The sequence below is a fragment of the Triplophysa rosa genome, linkage group LG12 (genome assembly GCF_024868665.1).
Source record: "Triplophysa rosa linkage group LG12, Trosa_1v2, whole genome shotgun sequence".
Lineage (NCBI taxonomy): Eukaryota > Metazoa > Chordata > Actinopteri > Cypriniformes > Nemacheilidae > Triplophysa > Triplophysa rosa.
Genome location: NC_079901.1, coordinates 18990285 through 19008948, shown reverse-complemented (window position 1 = coordinate 19008948; position 18664 = coordinate 18990285). Strand labels below are relative to the sequence as shown.

At 37.7% G+C, this 18664-nt stretch overlaps 2 protein-coding genes across 2 annotated transcripts; both read left to right on the top strand.

Annotated features, from left to right (window-relative positions):
* The first annotated feature begins 924 nt into the window (after positions 1-924).
* LOC130562569 (chitin synthase chs-1-like) lies at positions 925-4331 on the top strand. Its single transcript, XM_057347648.1, has 7 exons — positions 925-1262; positions 1399-1427; positions 1513-1568; positions 1663-1773; positions 2339-2556; positions 2700-2772; positions 2855-4331. Exons 1-7 carry the CDS (start codon positions 925-927, stop codon positions 2951-2953), a joined length of 924 nt encoding a protein of 307 aa, XP_057203631.1. The 3' UTR covers positions 2954-4331.
* A 958-nt stretch (positions 4332-5289) lies between these two features.
* LOC130563277 (chitin synthase chs-1-like) lies at positions 5290-17676 on the top strand. The gene is made up of 19 exons (XM_057348723.1): positions 5290-5344; positions 10808-10943; positions 11040-11222; positions 11338-12353; positions 12431-12520; positions 12600-12758; positions 12839-13013; positions 13091-13192; positions 13283-13424; positions 13540-13740; positions 13818-14102; positions 14221-14400; positions 14652-15036; positions 15214-15245; positions 15332-15396; positions 16220-16330; positions 16411-16628; positions 16765-16834; positions 16916-17676. The coding sequence occupies exons 1-19, from the start codon at positions 5316-5318 to the stop codon at positions 17021-17023; spliced, it is 3687 nt and encodes a 1228-aa protein (XP_057204706.1). The 5' UTR covers positions 5290-5315; the 3' UTR covers positions 17024-17676.
* Positions 17677-18664: the final 988 nt, after the last annotated feature.

Below are 18664 nucleotides of genomic sequence, written 5' to 3'. Positions count from 1 at the left end.
AATTGGTTTCAGTTTGTCACAAATTAATCATGAACCATGATTTGCTGTTATTGAAGGTCAGAAGTAGTTTTGGACAAAGTAAATTGATATTTTAAAGGAGCAACGGCTCACTTAGTCTCAGCCTAATAAGTCTCTAACCGTTGGCTAAACGTCTGATGCATAACACTGGGTTCACACCAAACGCGAATTAAGCGTTTTACGCGAGTAAATTACATACAAAGTCAATGCAAAGACGAGTACAGACGCGAACTCGCGGCGCGTCAATCTAGTCTTCCGCGAAGGTTGAAAATATTTATCATTTCGCGTCACTCGCGCGAAAATAACGAACTTTTCCCGCGAGTAATAACGAGCGTGGACCGCGATTGGTGTGAACCCAGCATTAGGCCCGATTCACATTTCGCGTTTTTCCGCGCCGGTTTCTCTCTTCAAATGAACCGCAGTGCGGCACTCCGAAAAGTTGAACTATTCCGTCTGGATGCGGCGCCAAGGCGCCAAGACAATCTCACCTAAGGGGTCCTTGCCCCGAAAAACGTTGAAGACCCCTGTTTTATATTTAATATTTATATCTATATAAGTATATCTATATTTAACAGTGTCAGAGACAGTAAATACATATGAAAAACACTTACATCGTCAGATCCAAGTTATATAACATCACATAGGTGGTCAGTGGGGTAATTATATAGGCTATATTGATTTTAAAGGGTTCATGATAGTTTCCGTATATAATTTCTGTACTTTAGAAGCAACTACCCATGACCTTAAATCTGACCACAAATGATCAAATTCAAATTTGATAGTGTATTTATTGTTGTTACTCTTGCACACACAATTATTATATTTTCTTATCTCATTTCAACCCTCACAGGTGATTTGATTAGGAATAACACTTTCATGACCCCAAGTGGCCTGTTTCTCATTGGCATGGTGGTGTTGTATCTCACCACGGCTGCTCTGCACCCTCAGGAGTTCTCACTGGTCATCTATGGACTTTTATACTTCCTCTGCATTCCTAGTGGCTATCTGCTGTTAGCTATTTACTCCATAGTCAACATGAACAATGTGTCGTGGGGTACACGTGAAACTGGTGGCCAGGCTAAGACTGCAGCAGTCGGTGCCATCAAGAAGCACATCTTGCAGGCCGGGTGTTGTAAGTGTCTATGTTTGGGATCTCGTGAAGATGCGAATGAGGAGATACCAAAACCTGAAACCACAACAGGGACTGAAAAGGTGCAGGTTCAAGTTCCTTTGGAAACAAAAAGGTAAAAGCATACTATAGTACCATTTCCTAGACATTGTTTAATGACTCTATTCATCCTTATAGTATATTCGACCTCACTTAATATAATAAGTTACAGTGGTTCTTTTTATTAATAATTGTGTAATCTTACACTTTAGGTCACGCAATGGCTCACTTTCAGATTGTGGTAAGAATGCTTTCCATTCTTTTTAAACATTCTGTCTCTTGAGTTATTGAATTGGTGTACAGTATTTTATGTTTATTCCACCTAGCTTGGATTGAACATCTAAAGGAGTCTTACGACTTTCACAAGTCAACTCTAACTAAGGTAAGATTAATTCATGATTTAATCAATGGCCTAGCAGAATGTTCAGATACATTGAGGTGTGAACCATTGACATGTCTCTTCTTAAATATTGCAGGATGAAAACGATTTCTGGAAAGATCTGCAGAAAAAGTATCTAGAGCCTCTTAAAGAAAGCAAAGAGCAACAAGATACAATTGCAAATGATCTGAGAGAACTGAGAAATAAGGTAAGCTTATACATAAATTACTTGAAAAACAGAATTGTTTCATGCAATAAAATTAAGTCTAATCAAAATCAGATAACATAAATTCAACTCAACTTTATTTATATAGCGCTTTTTTACAATTTTCATTGTTACAAAGCAGCTGTACATGAGACATAGTGACTATAAGCAAAACAATTAAAGTTGTACATGTAAAAACAAGAAAAAGGTGAAAACACAGAAGACAGACACACCCACATACAAACGCTCCACACACATACATGTACTAACACACATACACAGACAAGCACGCACACACACAGACAAGCACGCACAGGCACACACACACACACACACACACACACACACACACATAGATACACACACACACACACACGCACGCACGCACACACACACACAGACACGCACGCACGCACGCACAGTGAAAGCACACATTTAAGATAAAGGAGAGAGAAACACAGGTCAAATATTAAATAGACTATAAATTCCTATATGCAATATTAATTATGTAAAACTTTAAAATTGTAATTCTAATTACAAAATTACTTTCTTTAATTTTTACATACAGGTGGCATTTGTTTTTTTCTTCTGCAATGCGCTTTGGTTAGTGGCAACATTCTTCCTTCAAGCCATTGGTGACTATATCTCCATAAAGATCCCAAAGGTCTATCCCAATGGGACTCATTCCACAACAGAAACGTTTTCTCTTGATCCAATTGCGCTGATGTTTCTACTGAGCTTTGCGTTATTGCTGATAATGCAATTTTTTGCGATGCTTTACCACAGGTAACTACATGTGTGTGCAAGAATGAAATCACAGATAAATATTTTTATAAGCAAAGAAATCTTGAGTTTTATTACAATTGTTTAACGAGATGTTGAACATTATGGATGTGTTTTGTGATTAGGTTTTATGTTCTCTTCTGCAGAATATACACATTAATCCATTTTGTGGCGTATGTGGATACAGAAATCAAAGATTTAAGAAAATATTCAATTCCGGTTAGTCAATGAATCAAACACAAATGTAGTAAATATTAAATAACAGTTTTACAGCTTGTAAACCATGCCTTTATTTCAACAGAACGTAGACTCCAGCATCCAGCATGAGAACAAAGAGCCAGACACAAGCTTGTTTTTTCACAACCCATCTACTCCAAGAGGATCTGTAACTTTGGTATAAGCTCTTGCGTCAGAAATAATTCTCAATTCACAATTATGGCTGACTGTTATATAGCTAGCAATACACATTTTATAGAATGTTTGTAATACTTATTGAAGTGAATAACCTAAAAATATTTTGAGGAATAAAAAATATGATTCTGACTTCATATAGCTACTTCTAAAACCTGTTTTTTTTAAGTGCGTCTTATATTTTGTCCTTTGAATGATTTGATATGCCATCTACAGAGGAAAAATAATATTTTGTACAAATCCAGTTGATCTTTATCTTGGAGCATTAAAGGTGGTAAGGAGCAACAAAGTAAAAAAAACGTTGACTTTTGGGTTTAGATGGCACTCCTCCAATCTATTTTTTATTGAATACAAGTGCTGCTTTACAGTCATTGCCTCGTGATCTTGTTTGAACCTATTTTTGTTTTTCTGGAATGTTTAAACAAAAGGAGGCATGCTCGGTTCCTCAAAGGAAACATGCATGCAATGTCTAGTGCCAAGGTCAAGGAATGTAAGCAATTTTGAAAAGCTTCTATTTAAGTCTAATTGTTTTTGAAATATTAGTAACCTTTTTGAGTTGTTTTTCAGATACCTGTTTTATATTTTTTGTAAATAAAACTATGGTATTTCCTGTTGCATGATGAGGTACGAAGAACTAAATGTTGCTGGCTGAAGTTTGATGCGTGCAAGAGTAGGTTGGGAACCGGTTCCGCTGTCTATTCTGGAGCTATAATAACAGTAATTTTCACATTTTTGTAATTTTGTTTTTCATGAAAACAAACAAAAACAAAAACTGGAACAAAATGTCAAACAGGATTATGTTCTTATATAGGATTATTTGAAACCCAGTTCAATTTATTCAAATATTTAAAATAGGCCTAAATAACCACATCAGGTTATTTGTAGTTCAAAGTAGAGAATGATAAAATAAATGTTAAGAGTCAATGTCAAAATGTTCACACATGGATATAATATACATAATAATAATTGATTGCAAATGTGTAATTGAAATATTCCTTTGCTACTTTTTTCAGAATATAGTACGGGCATCAAGACAATGATGTTTAACCTATAGTTGTATCAAAGTTAATGAGAAAATCTTTTATCTCTCTTGATTTTTACTTTTTACTGTACCCAGAGTGTCAACTAACTTGGGGAAAACTGCTTTTTCTTATTATGCACCCTGGTCATGGAATAATTTGTAAAAAAGATTTACAGTTAGCTGATATCTATGAATTAATTCAAGAAGATTTTAAGGAATGTGGTAAAGCAGACATGTGATTGTTTCCTTTAGAAACATTTGTGTGTGATTAAGTGTTGCTGTTTAACTTATATTTTAATTGTTTGTAATCTCAATGGGACTTCCTGGAAAAATAAAGGTAAAATAAAAAAAATCATCAGGTAATTTCTATACTAAAAGATTGTGCTTATTTTAAGTGGATCCCTCTTTACTTTTGAGTTTTATGCAGGACCTGTACTTTACCTCATATGAATTCTCTTAACTTTTACATACCTAAATACAAAGAATCTGATGGCGTGTAAGTTACTGCACTGCTGTATACTCCACCCTGTTTGCCTACAGCTGAAATTCCTTCATCTTAAGAAGGTTGTACAGACACAATGGCAAACCTACATTAATAGGGTCCCAAGGCAAAATTCATTAATCATTTTTAATATGTCTTCATGTAACCTAAATATTTAATTGTAAAATGTTAAATTACAGTACTACATAGAATTGTTAGCCTCACACATTAATATTTGTTTTACACTTTTAGTTGACTAATTTCATAGAAGCACATTTTATTTAATGAAACTTCAAGAAACTTTTATATAAATGCACTTCAAGAATAACATTTTCTTTAAAACATGGAAAAGGTAGCCTAAAGAAACACTGTGGCAGGTTTCTAAAATATTGCTGTGGATTATTTTAAGATTAAAGTTTCTGATTGTTTAATGCTTTTTCATATTAGCAACACTAGAATGGTATTAATATAGAAATAGGTTACCCATAAAAAAATAAAACAGATGCTAGTACAAACTGAAAAAAAAGATGATAACAAATTCTGCCCAAAACTTTAATATTTAATAGCAAAATCACATCAATGTATAACTGTACAAAGCTGGGTGAAAACAAAAAAAAATTGTTGGGTTATATAAGTAAGGGTTAGTGGTTTTGGTTTCCCATTTTTATTTAGATGTAGGCCTAGTTAGCTTTACACACACTACAGCTGGTCAGACTGGTAATTCGGTTGTAAAAAAATGTGGAACAACATGCAACTGATTAGCATATGATTACAATATTACTGCTGCTCCCTTCTCTTCTTCAGTCGTTGTGGTTTCGTCTGTTGATAACAACGAAGGTTGGCATCACTATGGAAAAAGAACAGAAGAGCAAATTCAGGTAATTAAAACATGCTGATTTTTATTAGAGAATCTTCTTTCTTAAATCAGAAGTTGTATTCGGAAGGCCAGAGACATTCAAGCATTCAACGTTTAGGTCAACAATGAGCAGTAATAATATTACAATATTTTATGTAATTAGAATGATAGAATCTTAAATAATATATTCTCCTAAATTTCAGTCCTTTATTTTTTACATATTGTAGGCTGATGATGGAAATCACATAATTAATTCATTTACATCAGTAATTAACAACGACCTGTGTTAATGGGACATAATTTTAATTAAACAAAATACATCATTTTAATTAAACAAAATATATTCGACAAGTCAGCATAAACATTTTTACTCCTTAGATCACGACATCACGAATGAATAAAATATCGAAAATGAACAAATTTATTTATAAATGAAAAAAATATTTTGTATGAAATGTGATTTCTGTAAACTATCCTATATTTGAATCGGTCAAAACATGTAGCCTAGGGCCTATATGAAGAGTTTTGATTCCAAAATGAGATAATTCCGTTTTTAATATTTTTCAAAAATCATTTTATTATGTTGTCATGTTTTTATTGTATTTTATTGTGTTTGTTTGCTGTATTTTTTGAGTTATTATGGCCTAAATCAAAACAAACCAACTGCAACTGCAGTCTAATTTTAAAAACGAAGTTACATTTAGTCATTTAGCAGACGCTTTTATTCAAAGTTCAGGGAGCAAAGCGATGTCATGCAGGAGCAATAATACAATATTATGAGTTCTCATATTAGAACCAAACTCTTCATTTGGACATGGTGTCAAATAGAGTACAAGAAACATCTTAACGGAACAAAGTGTAATATGAACAGAATACATTAACAGGAGATGCTCTCCGTGAAAAGCGAACCCACTGGGCTGAGTTTCCCGAAACCTTCTTAACGCTATACGTCGTTTTTAAGTTATACCTTAAGATGTAGCTTATCCTTATGTGTTTCCCGAAACGTTCTTAGTTAAGTAGTCTATACCTTCTGTAAGTCATACGTTCGGAAGGTTGGTCTGGAGCGCTTTTAGCTACACCTTATCACTGTTAAGAGTTCACCCCGATAGTGGCCATTGTGAAAAAAATGTTCTTTACATCGCAATCTATACAAATACAATTCTAAAGTAAAATACACCAGCATATTGACGTGTTTTCGTGCAAAGAATATAATTGTCTTTACACTGATGGTTGTTAGCTTTTAATGATATTATCTAAAGGAGCATCAGCTGGCAAAACAAAAAAATTAGAGTATATTTAAAGAGAACGATTGTGGTAGGAAGTTTAGACAAACTGCAGAAGTACAGCGAATATTTTTGCTAAATAAAAGATGGCACCATCCGCGGAGCAATTTTGCCATGAAACTGAAAGGAACAAATGTCTTTTGTTGAAGAGGTTCTATTTAACATGGACAAAACATAACTCAAAATCCCTCGAGGGGGAAAACAAGAACAAAAAAAACTTTAACATAACAAAACTTGACTTAACATAACTTAGAGACCAGGGGCAACAGGACAAGACAGGGATGAAGACAAACGAACCAGCACAGGACAGAAAACACAAGGGCATTAAATAGGAGAGGAACAAAAGAGGCATAACAAAGGCAACAGGTGAAGGGCATAAACTGATAACGGCATAATGAATAATGAAACAAGGGGGCGGGGCTAAGACAAAAGACATGGGGCTGTCATGATCCTGTCAGCCTGAACTAGAAAAACAACTACAAAGAGGACAGGATCATGACAGTACCCCTTCTCCAAGGGACACGACCTGGTGGCCCCAAGGGGAACACGACATGAACAAAAATCTAAATGCTGCAAAATGGTAACACAATCTGGTGGGTCACAAACAGGAACATACTAGCGGCCCAAAGACAAGAACACCCAACGGTGGGCCGCAGACAGGAACATTAACCAGTAGGCCCGCACCCAGGAACATCTCCTGGGGGGCCTGCAGACAGGAACATTAGCCAGTAGGCCTGCACCCAGTAACATCTCCTGGGGGGCCCGCAGACAGGAACATTAGCCAGTAGGCCCGCACCCAGGAACATCTCCTGGGGGACCCGCAGACAGGAACATTAGCCAGTAGGCCCGCACCCAGGAACATCTCCTGGGGGACCCGCAGACATGAACATTAGCCAGTAGGCCAGTGTAACGGAGGCCAGCTAGTGAAGAGCTGTGCAGTGTGTAAAACCTCACTCCCCGACCAACAGAGACGCTCTAGCGACAGACGCTAGAGACTGCGGCCTTTAGCCTCCTCGTTAGAGCGCCCGTCTCCCATCCGGACCGTCTCCGGTTTGAGGCCCGTGCAGAGCGGTGCAAGTGGGACCGCTTACACCCGCACCCAGGAACATCTCCTGGGGAGCCTGCAGACAGGAACACAAGAGGGAGGGCCACGGACAGGGGCAGATCCTGGTGTGGATCCCGGCGGCATCGACCCTGGAGGGAATCTCGACGGCATCAACTCCTGAGGGTAACCCAGCGGTGTCGACCCTAGAGGGGAACCCGGCAGCATCGACTTCAGGAACGTACCTCGACCCTGGTGAGGGACCCCGACAGCCTCGACCCTTGAAGGGGATCCCGGTGACCTCGACCCTCGAGAGGGACCCCCAGGAGTTCAACCCTGGAGGGGACCCCAGGGAGATCCTCACTGGAGAGGTGCCCAGCGAGCTGTCTGCTGGGTTCTTCATGGCTGGTTCATTCTGTAATGAAACTGACAGGAACAGAACCCAAGTGCAGACAGCTCTTCAACAAAAGACATTTATTTAACATGGACAAAACATAACTCAAAAACAAGAACAAAAAAACTTTAACATAACAAAACTTGACTTAACATAACTTAGAGTCCAGGGGCAACAGGACCAGACAGGGATGAAGACAAACGAACCAGCACAGGACAGCAAACACAAGGGCATTACATAGGAGAGGAACAAAAGAGGCATAACGAAGGCAACAGGTGAAGGGCCTGAACTGATAACGGGATAATGAATAAGGAAACAAGGGGGTGGGGCTAAGACAAAAGACATGGGGCTGTCATGAGCCTGTCAGCCTGAACTAGAAAAACAACTACAAAGAGGACAGGATCATGACAGTACCCCTTCTCCAAGGGACACCACCTGGTGGCCCCAAGGGGAACACGACATGAACAAAAATCAAAATGCTGTCACGAAACACAATGTAGGAAAGAACCCAATTGCAGGCAGCAGTGAAGGGGTTAACACAAAAAGACTATTCTAAAAACACAAAACAAAACATCCTCGATGGGGGAAAAACGAAACTAAGAATCTATATAAACAAAACAAAGACTTCCCAAGTGGGGCAAAAGGTAAAACAAGAACAGCAAAACCCTAACTGAAAAACACGACACAACGTCTTAATAGAAACAAGGCAGGATAAAACTAAAGCAAACACACAAAACTCACAGATAAAGAACTAGGCATGGACAGGAACACGGACAGGACCACAGGGCAACAACATGTGCATGAACACATACGTATACGTAATACAAGAGCACAGGACAAAGAAACAAGAGGGTATATATAGGGAAACTGGAGAGAACGTATGGACAATAATAAAGGACAACAATAAGTTTCTCTCCACACATAACCAAAGACTTTGTCATGGCTCTGCTACAGGACCAAGAAAAACATGACTAAGTAAGCAGAGCCATGACAGAAGCCCCCCCTTTAATGAGCACCTCCAGGTGCTCACCAAGGGGTAGACGGACAGGACAAGGAAGACTGAGACAAAGACCAGACAAAACATGGAGAACAGAATAAGTGGGAGACAAGACAAAATAACAAAGGGGCTTGGGTGGGACAACAAGAACAACAAACATGGGAGGGGGGGTGGGGCAAAACAAGAGTTCACGGGGGGNGGGGCTAAGACAAAAGACATGGGGCTGTCATGATCCTGTCAGCCTGAACTAGAAAAACAACTACAAAGAGGACAGGATCATGACAGTACCCCTTCTCCAAGGGACACCACCTGGTGGCCCCAAGGGGAACACGACATGAACAAAAATCAAAATGCTGTCACGAAACACAATGTAGGAAAGAACCCAATTGCAGGCAGCAGTGAAGGGGTTAACACAAAAAGACTATTCTAAAAACACAAAACAAAACATCCTCGATGGGGGAAAAACGAAACTAAGAATCTATATAAACAAAACAAAGACTTCCCACGTGGGGCAAAAGGTAAAACAAGAACAGCAAAACCCTAACTGAAAAACACGACACAACGTCTTAATAGAAACAAGGCAGGATAAAACTAAAGCAAACACACAAAACTCACAGATCACGAACTAGGCATGGACAGGAACACAGGGCAACAACATGTGCATGAACACATACACATACGTATACGTAATACAAGAGCACAGGACAAAGAAACAAGAGGGTATATATAGGGAAACACAAACGAGGGATAACGACACAGGGCAGGTGAGGGTAATCAAACACTTAGGGAAAGATAACAAGGAAACGAGAGGAGCGGGGCCAATGACAAGACACTGGAGAGAACGTATATTATTGTCCAAAGGACAACAATAAGTTTCTCTCCACACATAACCAAAGACTTTGTCATGGCTCTGCTACAGGACCAAGAAAAACATGACTAAGGAAGCAGAGCCATGACAAATGCTGCAAAATGGTAACTAAAATGTCCAAAACAGGAGAACACAAAGGAGGCTGGAACCAGAAACGCAATCTGGTGGGTCACAAACAGGAACATACTAGCGGCCCAAAGACAAGAACACCCAATGGTGGGCCGCAGACAGGAACATTAGCCAGTAGGCCCGCACCCAGGAACATCTCTGTGCCTCTCCACTCTTCCTCCAGACTCTGGGACCTTGATTTCCAAATGAAATGCAAAATTTACTTTCATTTGAAAAGAGGACTTTGGTCCAATGTGTTTTCTGAAGTCTGAGAGACACCAGACTCAACAATGCAGATGACCTGAAGGCCGCTATCAAAGCAGCCATGATTGTCTCCGTGCCACGCCGCGTTGATGCAGTAAATCATGCAAAAGGAGGCCCAACCAAGTATTGAGTGCATAGAAATGAACATACTTTTCAGAAGCCTGACATTTCTGTTTAAAATATCCTTTTTTTATTGATCTTATGTAATATTCTATTTTTCTGAGACACTGAATTTTGGTTTTTCATTATATGTAAACCATAATCATCAATATTTCAAGAAACAAAGGCTTGAAATATTTCACTCTATGTGAAATGAATCTATATAATATATGGGTTTCACTTTCTGAAATGAGTGATAAAAAATATTGCCCTTTTTCACGATATTCAAATTTTTTGAGATGTACCTGTAGATGTGTCTTATCTTGGTCAGATTAACAGATTTAAACTTTTTTTGCTTTCTTTTTTATGTCTATTAAATCAGTAAGTGCACATTAATTTAAACAAATTAAAAGAGTATTTTCACTTCTAGGCGCCCATGGGACACATTCAGAAAAGTTCCAGTCATTCAAGATGAACAGAAGCCTAAAGCACCTATACAGTTTTTGAAATGGTTCACATGTATCATTGTTACCCTACTTGTCTTTGCTCTTGCACTTCTTAGTAAAGTAAGATTCTTTAATTGTCCTCAAGTAATTTCTATTGACTAGTAATTGTTTTGGATGAAAGTATAATATTTTCCGTTTTATTCATGGTTCCCACAGACTTCATTTCTCCTTTTGATAACTTTCGGGAACAAAACAGCTACATTTGTAGAGCACAATGTGACTGCTCTTTTGGGCATAGGCTTTGTTTTGGTCTTTCCAAATGTTCTTCTTCTGATTAAAAGCATGTGGAAAATCCTGTTCAAGAGTACAGCTATGCCCACTAAAAATACAGTTTTATGGGTAAGCAAACATATAATCCCTATTTGTGTTGTGCAATTTAACATGTGGAAATGAAAATTAAGGGAGTTTTTATGTCTTTTTGGTTATTGTTCAACATGTCGCTGTTTTTTTCTAGGTACTTGGTATAGAGTTCCTGGTAGCATTCGGAGCTGCAGTCCTTACAATCGTAGCTATGCCACATTTTGACATTGTCAGTAATGTGATGATTCTGAACAGTGTGAGTATCCTGTCTGCCGTGTTCCAAGTGGTTGCTCAGTGCTTTTACGGAGATATGAAACGCTTTATAATAATACCTGTGTGCTCCATTGTCCTGATCATCCTGGGCTACATCCTCTTTGCAATCAGTTATGTGATATCAGAGGCAAGCTCTCCTCAGGTAAAAATATCAGTCGGACTTGCTTTTGTGGGAACCATCTTTGTTTCTCTGAACTGGTGGGAGAATTACAGTTCACTATTTAGGGCACAATTCCTAAAGGACATTACTAGAGACATAGAGAAGTCCCGTAACGTGGTCAGCATCTATTCCAGTCTGATCAGAATTCTGGTTACTGCGGCTGTGCTTGGAGCTTATGTCCCTTTGTCAGGCCAGGACTGGAAGTCATCACTGTTTTTGTTCCAAACACCCACAGTTGGTTTGCTGGTGGCTTCCCAGATTGTGTCCTCTGCCATGTGCCACTGGTTTGTGGTTGTGGCCTGCAAGATGCATTTTCTGCGCCGCAGCTTTGTTATGCCCATGTACCTGCTGTCATTCGCCGTATTGATCGTGTTTTTGGTTCCAGTTCAATTTATGCCCTTGCAGTCTAAACCGAATTCCACCTATTGTGAGAATATTCAGCAGAATTCTAATGACAAATGGGTGGACATGATGATAAAGGACGTTGTAAGAACTGTGTGTACCAGAGACATTGTGGTGAACATGAGGAAAGAAGGACTGGTGTTTATGGGCATCTCATCTCTGAGTTGGTGGATGGGACTCATTCTAAGTACAATTTATGTCTGGTACCTGAAGATCCAACGAATCGAAAGGACCAAAGATTTGTTTGTAAGGCGCATGTATGAAGGGGCTTTTCTGGAACATTCCATGTTACTGAACACCCGTTTTGTGATCAGAAAAAGAATCAAGGAGAAACGGTAAGTTCTCACTTCTTACTTAGTTTATTTTAGAATTTAAAATGGCTCTTTTTATAAACATTTTATGTCCACTGCAGACAACAGGAAACCATCAAAGTGTTTTTGTGTGCAACAATGTGGCATGAGACCTATGATGAAATGATGAGTATAATCATCTCTATGTTCAGGTAAATATAGTCTGCACTTATTGAGATTTTCTCAAAGTCATCTAAATTTCAATATTAATACCATTTATTTAATTAACAGAATTGATAAATACAGACCAAAGGCCAACAAAAATGCGCACAGTGATGTGGAGTTTGAATTCCATATTTATTTTGATGATGCATTTAAGGACAATGATAATGGACGACATGCAAATGAATATGCTGAAACCCTTGTTGAAGTCCTTACAGAAGTCTACACGTAAGAATTATCCTTAATCTAATCCATTTTTGTGTACAGGGAAATGTTGGACAAAAAACTGACCTGTTCACATTTTTTAGTAATTTCATTGTGGAGAATCCAAGTATATTTAAGCAGACGCCGCCTCTTCTCTCTCAGGAGATCATAAACACTCCCTATGGAGGTCGTCTAGAATACACCCTCCCTAAAGGCAATGTGTTGATGGTTCACTTCAAGGACAAGCAGCTTATCCGACACAAAAAAAGATGGTCTCAGGTGAGATTTATGAAACACTATGTATCTTAAAACATGCAAAGAGATTTTACATGGACTTCAATTATCTGTGTTTGCAGATCATGTACTTGTATTACATTCTTGGCTGGCGGCTTAACAGAAAGTACTTCAAAATGTTTGAGGAAGGTGCAGAATTAACTTCGCTTAAAGATGTTCAGAAGGTTAGACCTCATTGCGAATACCTCTATGAAGTAGTAATAAAAGTAGATTCTGGCCTGGAAATGTCTGACTATGTTCTCAATGCTCCTTAGAGAGAAGCTCACAACACATACATCTTGGCCCTGGATGGTGATACTGACTTTCAGCCATCTGCAGTGATGCTATTGATCGACAGACTTAAACTCTACCCAGAGGTTGGTGCTGCCTGTGGCAGGATTCACCCGACAGGTCCAGGTGAGATTATTTTCACTGTATATACAGTATAACGCAGTTGTCCTCGTGTAGCTGACAGAACCAATCAAAGGCTAAGATAACCAAAGTGTGAGTGACAAAATTTCTATGCTTGAAGGACCCATGGTGTGGTATCAGAAGTTTGAATACGCGGTAGGCCACTGGCTTCAAAAGTCTGCCGAGCACGTGCTTGGCTGTGTCCTGTGCAGTCCCGGATGTTTCAGTCTTTTCAGAGGCTCCGCACTAATAGACGACAACGTCATGAAAAGATACACGACCAAAGCCACTGAGGCCAGTCATCATGTTCAATATGATCAGGGTAACAACTTTTTGCTAAGCACTGATAAATAATATAATGTTGTAAACTAATTTACCTTCATTTGGTTGTGATGTCAGGTGAGGACCGCTGGTTGTGCACTTTACTGCTGCAGCAGGGATGGAGGGTGGAGTACAACGCAGCATCAGATGCCTATACAAACGCACCACAAGAGTTTAAAGAATTCTACAACCAGCGCAGACGATGGGGACCTTCAACCATGGCCAACACCATCGACCTCTTGGGTTCAGGAGGACTGACTTCAGAAAGGAACAGCTCTATCTCAAAACCTTACATCTTGTACCAGATTATCAGCATGGCAGCTTCTATTTTAGGCCCTGCCACTATCTGTCTGATGATAGCAGGTAGAGAGCATTTCTGGATTCATTTATGTTTATCTGTAACATAGTCTTGTTTTTGAAATATCCAAAAGGACCCTTTCTTCAACAAATTTACCTCAAAGTGCTTTGTTTTGTCTTGCAGGAAGTCTTATGTTCATCTTCAAAATTAATGCAAATGTCGCCCTTTTTTTGGCTGTAGTGCCCCCTGCTGCCTACTTGATACTGTGTTTGAAACTGAAATCTGACACACAGATTACAATCGCTGCAGTCATGAGTGTAATCTACGCATTTCTGATGGCCGGAACACTTATCTCAATTATAGGTATGTTTGTTTGGTTTAGATGTTTAAAAAGACCCAGAACATTTTTTTAAAGGGACAGTTCACCCAAACATAAAAATGCTGTCATCATTTCTGTATAAATTTCTTTGGATATTTGGAAGAATGCTTGTAACCAAACAGTTCTTGGCCACCACTGACTACCATAGTAGGAAAAATGACAATGTATAAAAAAGTATAAACTAATGAGTGATATGCATCTCATTAACATTCTCTCCTCATTTTGACTGTCACAGGTGATTTAGTGGTTCAAGACACATTTATGACCCCTAGTGGTCTGATCCTTATTGGCATGGTGCTGTTGTATCTCCTCACGGCTGCTCTGCACCCTAAGGAGTTCTCACTGGTCATCTATGGACTTTTATACTTCCTCTGCATTCCTAGCGCATATCTACTGTTAGCTATTTACTCCATAGTCAACATGAACAATGTGTCGTGGGGTACACGTGAAACTGGTGGCCAGGCTAAGACTGCAGCAGTCGGTGCCATCAAGAAGCACATCTTGCAGGCTGCATGTTGTAAATGTCCATGCTTGGGGTCTTATGAAGTTATGAAGGAGACACCAGCCGCAGAAACCATAACAGTGACTGAAACGACACAAGCTCCTTTGGAAATAGAAAGGTAAATAGGTGTAGCACAACCTCACTGACATGGCTTCATGGCATGTTCATTCATGTAGTATTGTAAAACTATTTAATGAATCCAAAGAAATAAATCACTGCACAAGTTACAGTACTTTTAGTTTACAGTAAATATTTTTATTACTACTAATGATAATATGTTATTCTTGCACTGTAGCTCACCGGGGTGCTCACAAAATTCCTATCAATGTAAGTATGTTTTCCATATTTTTTTAGTTCAGTTATTAAATGAGACTACAGTTTATTAATAACCATTATATTTTTAATTCCACAAGCTTGGATTGAACATCTTCAGATGAAATCTAATGAATTTCCTCTGGAGGAATCGACACTGTCTATGGTAAGACTAATCTTTGAAATGCTCATGGTCTAGTCTAGTGGAACGGGTAGCAACCTTTTGACATGAACCTGTCATGGTCAACCCTTTTGATAGTGAACCTAAAAGTTGCGGAAGTTTGTTTATTATTATTTTAAATATTCATACATTATTTTCAGTCATATATCATTTTAATCCTGTTTTTGTGGCCATCTGACTTTTCTCCATGGAAATGATGGCTATAAATCAAAGCTGTAAATCTACTGATTAAATTTCAAAGGCACTCTTTCAAGACTACCCAAAATGAAACCATAGTAAAGGATATTTAGTCCACTCAATTGTATCACATACAGGCAGGCTTAGATAGCACACCCAAAGAAGTGTCTGAAATGTCTGTGAGCTAGTCACAAACCTGATTTAACTCTTATTAGCGGCACAGATGTATTCAATTCAGTTCAAACAGACTTAGTTACTATACCTTCAGGCAAGAAAACTGATCAGCCACAATGCAGTCACCTTTCACAACCAAACAGAACCATCTTGATGATTGACATTTTGATTTTGCAGACATGTTACGGAATTTGGTAATATCATGATTCACGTTGCATACCTATTATACAGGAAGTGCACTATTGTTCACAGTTTACAGAAATCTGATACTTGTTTTACATTCTTGCTATCAACATTGTTTCCGTAGTCATACAGTAGCTTTATCTGTGATCCATCTCTTTTTATAGTCCACAGAAGCTACATTTCTAGATTTTTATTAACTTTTGCTTGACATATTTTGATATTTAATGCATTAGACATCCTTATGGTGTTATCACACATTTATTATTTGTTGCAGGATGAAATCAATTTCTGGTGTGGGCTTCAGAAAAAGTATCTAGAACCTCTTAAAGAAAATAAAGCAGAACAAGAGAAAATTGCGAATGATCTGAGAGTACTGAGAAATAGGGTAAGCCTATGCAAAAATGTTTTTCAACAACAGTGGTTAAGAAATAGAAATAAACTCTTCCTGTGTCTTTTTCTATTCAGGTGACATTTGTATTTTTCTTCTGCAATGCACTTTGGTTAGTGACAACGTTCATCCTTCAAGCTATTGGTGACACAGTCTCCATAAAGATCCCAAAGGTCTATTCGAATGGGACTCATTCAACGACAGAAACATTTTCTCTTGATCCAATTGCGCTGATGTTTCTACTGGGCTTTACATTATTGCTGCTGATACAATTTTTTGCAATGCTTTACCACAGGTAACAATTAAAGTCACTGATAAACATGTAATAAGCATTTAACATCTCACTGTATATATAGACTATTCTTAGTCATCGATGATTTGTGAAAGATGCTAAAGTTAAATATGGATGTGCAATGTCATTCTTGTTGCAGAATCTATACACTAATCCATTTTGTGGCATATGCTGATACAGAAACCAGAGCTTTTAAAAAGAAGTCCCAGGTCAGTCAGTACACAAAATAAGATTTGTTTTAGGTAATACTGTAGGTGTGCTTTAAATTAATTATGCATGAATTTCAATAGGTTGCATCGGTTCTGGACTCAGACCACCAGCATGAAAACGATGAGACTGACACAGCCTTGTACACTCAGAACACATCTGCTCAAGAAGGGACAGGAATGTTTGTCTAAGATCTTTTGACAGAATCTGTCTTTAATTCTTAATCAAGGTTAATGTTCCTATAGGTTCTAATATAGGGTTAATACAAATTCCTTAGCATTTATTTAAAATGTATCTAAACATATACCATTTTTATTAACCGTTCCTTGTAATGTTTTAGAGACAATATTTTTACATACCGTGTCTATATGCAGTTACATTGAACCCTGTAATGTATTATGTATTTTAGCCTTATTTTAAATGGTCTCTCTTACGGGAATAGACACACATAAATAAAAATTGTGATTTGAGGATAAAGATGATCCCCTATAGCTTTGTGAGTGAAATCTAAGACTGCTAATTAAAGTGTGAATCAAAGTCACCTTTCACTGAATAGTTGGTTAAATGTCAAGTTGAACCAAGTTATATCTATGACTGTATGTATTCTCAAACTTTAGCTCTCCAGCATTTCTAGGGTGGATGACTGAAACACTTCAACTGTGTGGCACTTTAACAAAAAGTTTACTTTTTACAGTCTACTTTTTACTAACTTATCCCACAATTTGTAAAAACTTTCTAATAGGCATAAATCTTAGAGAAATGTGAAGCTATGACTTGACTTGTATGACTTGTAAGAAATAATTAAAAATATTTTTGTTTAATTTACTTAATGAAGTTTATTCACTATTTTTTATACAAAACTGTCACAACTTGATTTCGTTTTGTTTAATAACCTTAATACAATAAAGTTTTGACTACATAAAAGATTCTTGTGGTTTTAAAGTAGCATTGGAGAAACTGGACAGAGGATTGCCAGTTCCCAGCATGCTTTGCACAGGACAGGATAAAGAAAGTAAATGTCAGAACATTACTTTTATGCATTTTCAATCAAACAGTATTTTTTAACTTGATTCTAAAAGGTGAAACCACTGTCTATTGCATCATGTTCATCCAAAGAGCTATTATTTTGATCAAACAATTTTTAAAGCGGCCCTAACACACGCGGTTTCTGCCAATCTCACATTAATCTTGAGTACCTATAGAGTAATATTGCATACTTCGTATCTTCGAAGAGTATTTAGTTTGATCACATTTATAAAAGATAGATACAGTTGTACGATTATTTCCGAAAGCATACGGCGCGTGCGGGGGTACACAGTAAAACTGCCAGTGTTGATTTCAACACTATACCAGTGTTTATATAATTATCACTGAGTTTAATTAACACCCTTGCCAGTGTTTAAAGTTTTACTCTACCAGTGTTGATCATATCAATTTGTTAGTGTTGAGTGATTACTCTAAATACTGATAATTAAACACTTTTTAATAGTTAATTAACACCCTTGCCAGTGTTTAAAGTTTTACTCTACCAGTGTTGATCATATCAATCAGTTAGTGTTGAGTGATTACTCGAAATACTGATAATTAAACACTTTTTAATAGTTAATCACACTTAAATAGTCAATATTGAAACACTATCTGACTGTCATTGTTTTTAAATAAGGCAATGAATCAAATAATCAGAATTAACGACTTCTCAGTTTTATTTCACAATCTAAAATCCTTTTAATGTGACATGAAATACAGAGCATTGCTCATCACTTACGAACTTAAGAATAAAATGTAGCAATACATCACAAGAGCATTATTGTTGGAACAATATAAAACTGGAT

Excerpts from the sequence above, each read along its gene's own strand:
- LOC130562569 (XM_057347648.1), top strand. The coding sequence starts at position 925 with ATGGTGGTGTTGTATCTCACCACGGCTGCTCTGCACCCTCAGGAGTTC. Across the intron at positions 1,569-1,662 it reads ACAAGTCAACTCTAACTAAG|GATGAAAACGATTTCTGGAA; the intron begins GTAAGATTAATT and ends TAAATATTGCAG. Across the intron at positions 1,774-2,338 it reads TGAGAGAACTGAGAAATAAG|GTGGCATTTGTTTTTTTCTT; the intron begins GTAAGCTTATAC and ends TTTTACATACAG.
- LOC130563277 (XM_057348723.1), top strand. The coding sequence starts at position 5,316 with ATGGAAAAAGAACAGAAGAGCAAATTCAG. Across the intron at positions 13,014-13,090 it reads ACAAAAAAAGATGGTCTCAG|ATCATGTACTTGTATTACAT; the intron begins GTGAGATTTATG and ends CTGTGTTTGCAG. Across the intron at positions 15,397-16,219 it reads AGGAATCGACACTGTCTATG|GATGAAATCAATTTCTGGTG; the intron begins GTAAGACTAATC and ends TATTTGTTGCAG.